This window comes from Dermacentor andersoni, chromosome 1 (assembly GCF_023375885.2).
Source record: "Dermacentor andersoni chromosome 1, qqDerAnde1_hic_scaffold, whole genome shotgun sequence".
Lineage (NCBI taxonomy): Eukaryota > Metazoa > Arthropoda > Arachnida > Ixodida > Ixodidae > Dermacentor > Dermacentor andersoni.
In genome coordinates, this window is record NC_092814.1 from 267,660,988 (window position 1) to 267,671,384 (window position 10,397).

The following is a 10,397-nucleotide window of genomic DNA, read 5'->3' on the forward strand; positions in this document are numbered from 1 at the left end:
GGTACCAAATTTCTTTACTTCAGATGAGGCAGACGATGATTGGTTGAATTAAAGAGGTCGACTCTAGCGCTTCAGGGCGGCTGAGTGAGACACTATAATTACAACTCGTCTATAACGTAAACATAAATATACATTAGCAATAAAAACATTTAATAATTTATGTTTGTTCAAAATATTTTATATTAAATAGTTATATGCTTTGCTACTTTTAAACAAAAGTAAATTCCTCAAATATTTTTTTTCGTAGACTGCTGCGCTACCCTTTTAAACATATTCTCTAACACATGGCAAAATCTACGTCATACGGCCACGCAGAAAAATAAAATGTTATAAACAAAAAATAATACAAACATAATAAATATAAATAATTTATTTTATAAGTGCAGAAAAAGTTATTTTGATAATTATTTGTTACATTATTAATAACATTAACTGCGGTTCGGTCATAGCAAAGCTGAGAAAGTATGGCGGTCCCCATGGGCAGCTTGTGCAAGGTAAGTAATATTGCCGGATTTAAATCTCTCTGCTTTTGATTATCACTTATTTCAGCCATGCGCGAGACGCATAGCAAGCAGCCAGGATTTTTTTTTTTTTTTTTTTGCTGCACACTAATGACAGTTGCTGCGTATTTCGCTGCGTCTGAAGTTGTTAAAGCACGAGTTATGAAGGGCAACGATCGCGCCTGCATGATAAAACTTCAACGAGCTCTTTATGCATGTCTCCAGCTTGTGCGGCGTCTGTGGCCATTGAAAAGCCCACTTCAGTTAGTTTTGGGCCATGTGAAACATATGTTTATTTCATTTTATTGATCTTAAGGAAAATCTGAAAGCATCACGCTCTTAACGAATTGGCGCCGTAACAGCTCGACTAATAGGCGTTTACTTAACCTCCATTTCACCGACGCCGTTCTTCTGTAACTGAACCGTACTTATCCTTTATTTTGCTCCGAAATCTAGTATTTTTATGTAAGACAGACTTCGCCACATACTGCTTAAAGTACTTAACTGTTAAGTGTTTATCTCGTTGGGATGTGGCTATATACAAGTACCTCCTGCCTATGTCCACATTTCAGCTTGTGTATTTGTCTTTGCTTGCGTCTTCCTATTAAAGCAACAGTAATCCATTGCAGCGCCGTAGAGAACGTGAATGGTCGTGCGCTAGCTCGAGTGGGAATTACGATATATCAAGTAGACACGTTAATAAGGCATGAATGGCAGTAGGAAATACGTTTTGGTGAGCGAAGGAACAAGATTGCAGAATTTCTGTAATCATCTGTACTGCAGCAGCGCCATCTAAACTCTTTGCGATCCACCTGCACTTCCTAAACTAGTTTAGCAAGTGCTGCCCATTGCTTATAGGTTTCTCCTTCACTTGAAAAGGAGATAAAATATTTGCAGCAAAATAGGAATAGAATAGTTGGCAAACACTTTGAAATCAAATTCGGTAAACATACGTAATGACTTGAAAATTTCTGCACCTTCCTAAATACTGTCATGGAGCTATTTGGTTATAAAGATGTACTGTCCGTCAGAAAGGGGACATGCATTTATTCCCGGTAAGAGTGGAAACTTTCCCCATACATGAAGAACCATACTGTTGGTAATCTGAGTCATGCATGCTTAAGCTATCCCCATTGAAACTTTAAGCAGGGTTGTGCATAAGAATGTGAATGAAGGACCACTTACAGCAAGGACTGTTACCAGACTGATAATTCCTTAAAATATATTGCAAAGCCAAATAGGAGGTGTGATAAAAATGTGCAGCTATTTCAAATCAGTTGTTTTGCTTTCACCAGGCTTTGTGATTCTATTCTGGAACATATGCAAAGCTGAATTTGCTGGAGAAGTACTGTGCAATGAAGTTCTCTTAAAGGTCATGTTCCGTAGTCAGTTTTTCCAGTGCCCCTACAACACATATTTTGCACCTGTGTTCCATAGTCCTCTATGTTGTCACCTTGCACACCATTTCAGGCGCTGTTGGTCAGCTAAAGAGTGACATAATACAACAATGATTTTGTGACATCTGCAGAGGCACACTGATTGGCTTTTTCTTTTGCCATCAGGCATTTGGGAGGCTATGCCACCCTCAGGTTCTGCCACCACCTGGCCGTGTTGCAGCTTTGCACACAACGGCAGCACTGCAGAAGAACCGGGCAGGTCGCTACAAGGTGACACGCAATCACAACAAGCCACTGACCTATGAGATGTCCAACCCACCTCACCAGATTGCCCACCGCAAGGCGTGGAACTCGTGGAACACTAGTATGTGTCATTGTCATCCAGTTTTTTTTTTCCTTAAAGGGCCCCTAAATCACCCTGAGCTTGAATATAAGTTTTGCTGATAGGTACTAGTCTACTATGAACATATAGCCTTAAGAATATTTAGAATGTGCAAAATAATAGCATATTTACAGGTGTTTGATTAATGAAAACGTGGCCAACGCTGTTTCTTGCTCTCCTTCTCTGCGCTGCCTACTCGTGCTCTCTCCCCACTTGCCATATATGCTCACCAACTCTACACAATGCAGCAAAAGCTACATGTCACATCTGCACAGCAGAAAAAATGCTCCTCTATTGTCCGCCCCTAATCGCCCTCCGCATGAAGCTGACTGAATGGAAGTTTCATAAAAGATTCAGTGGCGTACAATGGACGAGCCTCTCTCCATTCTCGAAACACACAGTCGGATCTATAGTCATGTTGGTGTTGTCATTCCTCGATGACTGACCAATTAACAGTTTTTACACCTGGTAACGTCAGCTGGAGCACCCTGTTGACATCACGATGTGCGAAGGAGGCACCGAAAAGGGCAGGAGAGGAGCATGGATTTGGTTCTTGAATTTGTGGAGTTCTTGTGGTGCGTAGTGCTGCCACATTTACCAGAGATGATGGTCGCAGCATTCTCTATGCGATACGCGCGTTTGTTTGAAATGTGTAAAAAAATGTGGGAGGTCGTTTAGGGGTCCTTTAAAGGGTCCCAAGGGCCCCTCACTAGGTCTGGCCATATTGAGCTGACAAGCGCAGTGCATAAAATGTGCACCTATGCTCATGTCTGCTGAATATTACATCCATTTCAAACCAAACACTGTTTGCCCTTCTAATGGGCACCACGATCCCAGTCAGAGTCGACATAGTCATACAAGTGCACCACTTACAGTGACACGTGACTTGTAGAATTATTCAAAGCAGCATTAGTTATTTGTTTAATCTGTTGCTTCAGTAGACCAATTAAAGTTTAGAGAAATATTAAAACATACCAGTTGAATGTCTGCATGTTTGTTTTTCTTCGTATTGTAGATAGAGAGATGTACCTCAGTTTTGTCTGCTTCTTAAGCTTGTGCACAGAGATCGAAACTATGTCATTTTCTACCGTGTTTTCCAGCACTGCGATCATGCTCTTTCATGCTCTCGCGTCCGCCTCACTGCTCGTGTCTATGGCACTGACTTATACCGCTAATCAGGTGTTCAAAATCGGGTGATGCAAAATCGTCTGCTGCACAGAACGAAACAAATGCAATAGCTCGCGTGCAAGTCTGTCACTAGAAGTGCGCCACTCGGCGAAAATGCGGGGAAAAAAAAAAGAAGGCGGGACCCGTGACATTTGTCATGCAATCCTCTGGCTCCGGTATGGGAGAATGCAGAGAAGGAATTTCACTCGCGGAGGCTAAACGGGGAAATTGGAGAGAGGGTCTATGTTGGCGGTGACACTCGTCTCCTGAAATCATGGGTTCGCGGCACTTCAAATATTTCTATCTCAGCTATTAATGAAGTAATTTGAAAAATTCTTTCTGTAGAGCACTCTTTAGAGGGCATGCAACAACTTCTAGTGCATAACCAAAATTTGCCATGTGGCCTGGTGAGGGGCCTTCTAAAGAGACATTAACATAACTGCCAACACTCTTGAATTTTCCATAAAGTTTATGAATTTGGGCTCAGTCTACAATTGTTGCATTAGGATTTACAAAAAAAAAGTTTGTGAAAGAGAGATTGACCCTACCATTGGAAGTTTTCTGAAGAGCATACTTGCTTTGAGTGGATTTATACAGGCAAGTTCCTGAAGGTGTGCTGCGCCTAAATGTATATCATTGTTAAGAAAGTGTGCAGGTATTGCACAATAGGCACGGGCTCAATGCAAGCTCTAAAACTAAGTGCATGCTATAAGCGCCCCCCCCCCCCCCCCCAACACACACACATGCACACCGTATTCACACGTTTGGTATCGTTTCCACTGGACTTTTACAAATTTTAAGGTTCACAGGTTGGCACATATGTGCTAAAGAGAAAGTTAAGTCGAACTGTTGAGTAAGTTACACTCCTACAATACTGAAAGGGCCACTCTTACATTTGGAGGAGGCTAGCCAGAAAAGTAGGAAAAATGAGACTAGTGGGGACGCTGCTTTGGAAGTTCTTGCACAAGCTCGCTGTGATCTCGTAAATTTTGACAGCATCTGCTTGGGTCTAGTTATTTCTTTTTTATCACTAAAGATGGACAACATTGTATTCTAAAAAAAAAAAATCTTAATTTAGCAAGTTTTGAGAACTATTACGATGTCACAATGGCTTGAATACCCAATTTTTAAAATAAATTATACCATGTGTTTGGCGCATGATAGCCTTAGTTGCTTATGCGCCATAAAACCCAATACAATACAATACAACAAAATACATTGAAATCCATGGTGTTGCACTGTCACAGTGGTGCTGGGGTTTCGGTGCGAAGTTCAAAAAATGGAAGTTTAGCCTTCATTGTCTAGTCTGTTAATACATGTCTAAGCTGATTTAATGTTTCTGTTTACTGTCCCTTAAATAGGCCAACTGTAGTGGAATTTTTTATTCCCTAAAAGGGTTCCTTCCTAACAGTGCAGATAGAGTAGACTCTGTACCAAATTTTACATTTGTAATATGAGTTGCTGCTTCACAAAAAGCTAGTTACAATTGGTGCTCTTGATACTGAAAGTCAAAGTGCTGCCATTACGGCTTATCGGAAACAAAGCATAGCCGAGAGCATTTAAAGTCCCTGCCCACTGAGGTGCCTAGGCATGGCAACGAGATCAGTAAGCATGCACGATTCTGGGACAACCAGGTGCACACGTCGTGTTCTGAAGTGCTATCGAGTGGCTGTTGAATAAAAAAATGTGTGATTAACCAGTCCTGTGGCTTTGCAAATTATTTCCACAATATGTACGACCTTTTTATGATTATGGCCATTTTAGTTAAATTGAAATTTCATTGAAGTTGGCCTTTTAAGTTGAGTTAGTACCTATATGTTGCTGGCATTGCTCAACAAACTGTTGAGCCAGAAACTAGAAAAAAAGAACTATTTAAGATTAGAAAAATGCAGCATTTTAGTAAACATAGGTAGTTTCCGTTAGACCTAATGAAGAGATTTTTCTAACAGTGAACAAATATAAATTACTGGCGACCATTATTTCAACAGTAAGCTAGAAGAGTAGTAGACATGGGCCCATTCTCCGAAGTATATGCGTGACTGTTAAGCACAGGGCTCTTTTTCTGGAGCTCAATGATACTATACCCTAAGTAGCCTGACAGGGCTTGTGGTATCGAAAATAAATATCCTAAGTGGCTCGCAGCAGTATCGACACGAAATGGGCCTCCATGCTTTCGTATAGTTTCATTCCCACATTATGCTACCTGGCAAACAAGTGAGCAAAAACTAAATGGCAACTACAAGTCAGGTGACACTGAAATATAGAATACTGACCTTAATTATTCAGTTGCCATCTTTTACCATAAGGGTACTTGGATATTTATTGCTTTTGTTTTTGCAAATGGCATCATGAAATACAAAACAAATAAGCTCTTCAATGACTCAAAAACATCTTGTTACTTCATTCAAAATTGGCTATTGACAGACCATTAAGCGAATAACATTTAGAAATTTCAAAATGCACTACCTCCCAAAGCGCACGTTATCAGGAACAGAGTAACCTTAAGTGTTAGCGTGGTGTGACAAGGGAAATTGTTTTCCATTACTATTCTGAAGTGCTTGATTGATAGCACTTGTTTATAGAGGCACTTATTAAATAGTTTATGTGGGCTAGAAGAAAAGCTTAAAGGGACACTTATACGGATATTCTCGTTGGTTGGTTGGTAAGAAAGTTGACAGCAGCACTGCCTCTTAACTGAACTGGTCAGTGCTTGTTCACGACACCCTGCGGTGGCCACCGAATGAAAATTTTCTAAACAAATGCTCCTGGCATCTACTTGAATGTACTAGAGTAAAGGTGCACTTATCAAGCATCTTCTCATCATTGTAAGAAATGGCAAGGAGCATTATTGACGCACAGTGTTTCATTTGGTCCAGTGGCTATGCTGTACTCTGCTAGGTGCAGTCAAAGAAAAGCTTATAGCTGACGCCTGCTTGTGAATACAGAGGTGAAAGGCATATGTCAAGTTAAGCTGAAGTGATAGATTAGGCTTCGAAAGTGACTGAAGCATCCATTTTTCAGAGGATGGAGCTTTCTTAGGTGACAAAGGGATATGAACATAGGACTGGATCGACATCCCAACTTTGAAAATATAAAACTGACCCTCGATGGTGCATTATGTCCTGTTTGAAATTAGTAAATGCCAATCAATCAGGGTGGTAAATATCTAACAGAAGTGTGTGCTGTATTTCTACAAAACGTCTTGTTGCTACCTCTTTACACTACTCCATGAGCACTATTTGAGGGACTGTGACATCCTAGTCGTGAGGCCCCTAAATACTTAGTGGAGCACCAGCTCCTAGATCATTGGTGCTGCACAGGCATCATGTGCTGCAGCACTGTGTCACATACGAGTTTGCACCTGTTTCCTACGGTGATTTTTTGTCTTGACTTCCAATTTCCTCAGTGGCTAGGCCATTTTCTGGCATAGAACAAATGCCAGGACATTTTTGTGGCCATAATCTGTCACTCCTGCTACTTACCTAATATTTACCTTAGTACTACTACTAATAATAATAAGGAATGAGCATGCCCTGCGCAGGCTACACCAAGTCAGGCACGCTGTACTGCGACAAACACAGAATGAGCGATGATGCGAGGGAAGTATGTATTTAGCTGTTTAGACTTCTTATGCCAGACGTATGTTAAGTGAAAATGCAAGAACCAACAAAAAACATTCGACATATTTTCATTAAAACACTGCCGAATCTGTGTGACGTAACCGTAACAAAGTTGAAAGGAGATGCCATGCATACCTTTAGCCACAATCTTAAACATTCTCAGGCATCTGCCAGCTACATTTAAGAGACTTGACAGGAAACCAGCTTTCATCTGTATAAAAATGCAGATTGCGTGATGTTTGTTGTCTTAAAGAAACCACCACATGTGAAGTGTTGTGAAAGTTTGCCATTTTTATGTCTTATCCTACATTGTTTGTCACTTCTAGGCAACCTGCAAGGGGGCTTGCGGCGTTCCGAGACACTTGTGGAAGACATGTTCATTCGCAAATTCATGACTGGCACATGGCACCGAATGTTTGTTTCGGAGATCCTCATCAAGCGTCGAGCCAACATGATCTTTATTGGAGGCATCGTGCAAAGGGTGGTGATTCCACGCAAGATGTACTTCCTCATCGGCTACACTGAGGAGATCCTCAGCTACATCCTCAAGTGCCCTGTCAAGCTGGAACTACAGTCGATTGCTGACCGCAAGGAGATGATCTTCAAATACATCTAGGAGGTGTGCTTTGTGTATCCAGTGGTTGCATTGTGTGAGAACGTAGAAAAATAATTGCCCTGGATGAGATCAGAACCCAAGCACTGATGACTACCTTGCTTTTGTGCCATGCTGCCAACGCGTACCCTTGACCCTTGTTGGAGCAGGTCTTCTACTGTGGCGTATGCTTGCACTCTGAAAAACATGTTGAATACTTCAGGTCATTGCATTTCATTAAATTGAACTAGGATTTACTCTGGACTATCCTGCAAGAAAGTTTTTGGGTAGTGGCAACTTTTCTGGATTATATATATATAAAAAAAAATATGTCACTTGCATTCAACAACAGCTAGCATTTGAAATGGGGCAGTTGTTCAGAGAAGAGTATTAAAACCAAGGCACGCACACCAGATTCTCTGTACAGTAATTTCTAACTACATAACTGTTGACACGTTTGATTTAATGCACGTTTGTGCATTACAAATGAACTAGTATAAATAAATAATGAGTTGCTAGAGTTGGATTTAATTTTGTGTACTGCATTTGAAATCAGATAGACTAAGAAGGGGCCATTTCTGGATTTCTGACATTACATGTGCTTTGTTGCACTCAGTGCTTTACAAAGGCTCATAATTTTTTCACACTAACTGTGGTAGAATTTTAGATGAGACCATTTTGCATCAAGTGACATACTTGGCAAATATAAAATGAGCACATTATTTGTTCATGCCTGTGCGTATCCTATGCAAACACCTTCTGCTGGCCTAAAAGTGTCACCTAGGTGTCGAAAGTGTTTGCTACTCTGTGAAAGCTTCATACTTAAGCAGTGGTATTGCAGCTTTAATTATTTAAAAATGAGTATTCTCTAGAAGGGACCTGGATTCTCGCATGCAGTACTTGTAGTGTTGCATTTTTAGTTTGTCGGAAGGCATACTTTTTTCATCCCAAGAAAGGCTCAAACATTATTAAAAACTTGCAATTAATTGTGAACTTTATTAGTGTGTTTAGTGCAGTTCATCAGATCTTGGTAGCTGATATTTCCTTATGTGTTTTCAGGGGATGTTCTAATAATGCTTCTTCAAATTTCTGGGTAGCTGGTGCAGCACATCCCTGGAACTTCCCAACCCTACAGCAGCACTTGATGTGCTATTTGTGACAATTGCTTGGGCTAAGAACTATGTAAAATAAAGTTAATCTCTCATTCCGTCCTAGGTTAAATAAATTTGTTTATTGTTGCAGCAGCCAGGAACAACTGTAGTGTAACATCTCTCAGTATGGGTGCATTTAGAATGGTTGCTTGTAGCTGTTGATTGTTAGTGTTCTACAGACTGCAAATGTTTATGCTTCTGCTGTGACCAGTGAGCGCAGGATTATGTGTACAGTCATTCACTACTGTTGGTGTGTACATTGTGAGTAGCATAAGATTATTAACAAACATGCAGTGAATGAAGGCGTTTGTATATATAAATAAAATCTTACCATTATTTACATGATCAGCAGCATTTTTATCTTTGATAATGAGAAGCACAAATAGGTTTGTGTTTTTCTCTCATTTGTATAATGAAGGCTTTGGTTGTCATAACTTTTCCTTGTTTACTTAACACGAGCAGAATGAAGCCAGTCTGAGCTTGCATTAAGAACCACAGTAGCCTTTCCCTCCTCTCTTTGCAAGTACTGAAGTCTCAAAATACACAAAACTCATCTAGTGGAATGGCTAGATGAAAAGAACGAGGCTGTAATTTTGGTTCATTACCTATAAGTGCAATGGTAACATTATTAAGTTAAATGGAGCTGAATTACGATGGCTATGTTGTACAGAATGTGAAACTCCCGTGATTGCCCCACTAGGATGGTAAATTGTGAACAAAATACAATATGCCAGACAATTGTGCCACTGTGATATCAATGCACCCTGCTGATTAATTTGTTCATCTTGGATATTGGTGGGCAATAGTGGTCAAAGCACTTGTAAGTGACACAATATTATAGGGTATCAAAGTTGAGTGTGTCATGTGATGAAGACCAAGAGTCCATCAGCAATTACACTGGGGACACTATGTTAGTTCAAGTTCCAGAAGAGGTGCGCCTTGAAAATCTGCAACGTTACTTTTGAGTATGACTACTTAGGACAGAATTCTCCAGAAGTCCTGTCTGCACAAACATGCGTCTTACGCGAAAGAATCGGCAAAAATCAAATGATAGCACAAACTTTTTTTTCTGTGGCTGGTTTATGTTAACAAGCCTTGAGGCTTTGGAAATAAGGCGGTTCTTGAGAATTTTGTGTGCTTTCCTTGAAGGAAACCAGATGAATGAAAAACTTTTTTCTTTCGATTTGAGGGCTATTCACCTCTTCCTTTATCATGGGAAATTGACCGATTTTCAAGGGTCTCAGAAAAACTTTTGTCACCATAGACATTTCAGCAAATGATGCAGCATTATAAATTTTATATAACTACTTGGCCTTTCCAAATAGACGTGTGCGCGCATGTATAATTGAACGCACGCCAGACCTGTGAGGGCCCCCTATGGGGAGCAGTAGAGCATAAAGGAGGAAAGAACAAAAAGGGGGGAGGCTTGCGAGTAGATTCAGGGGGCCGAATTGAACCGCTAGTCACGGTGAGTCATGTCAATTCAATACGCACAAGTAAGTGAAGGGAATTGCAGAACGCAATTGCTTGACCCTGCATGCCAGGTTTGCATTTGGCACTCATTATGTTTCACTGCAATACACAAGGT

At 40.5% G+C, this 10,397-nt stretch overlaps 1 protein-coding gene across 2 annotated transcripts; it reads left to right on the forward strand.

Moving 5' to 3' along the window:
* The first annotated feature begins 436 nt into the window (after positions 1–436).
* mRpS24 (mitochondrial ribosomal protein S24) lies at positions 437–9,154 on the forward strand. Of its 2 annotated transcripts, none has more exons than XM_072284623.1 (4): positions 437–494; positions 2,063–2,261; positions 7,393–7,685; positions 8,718–9,154. In XM_072284623.1, the coding sequence occupies exons 1-3, from the start codon at positions 465–467 to the stop codon at positions 7,680–7,682; spliced, it is 519 nt and encodes a 172-aa protein (XP_072140724.1). In that variant the 5' UTR covers positions 437–464; the 3' UTR covers positions 7,683–7,685; positions 8,718–9,154. The 2 variants fall into 2 exon arrangements, with proteins under 2 accessions (XP_072140724.1, XP_054919103.1); XM_055063128.1 differs by lacking the exon at positions 437–494 and adding an exon at positions 1,741–1,872.
* Positions 9,155–10,397: the final 1,243 nt, after the last annotated feature.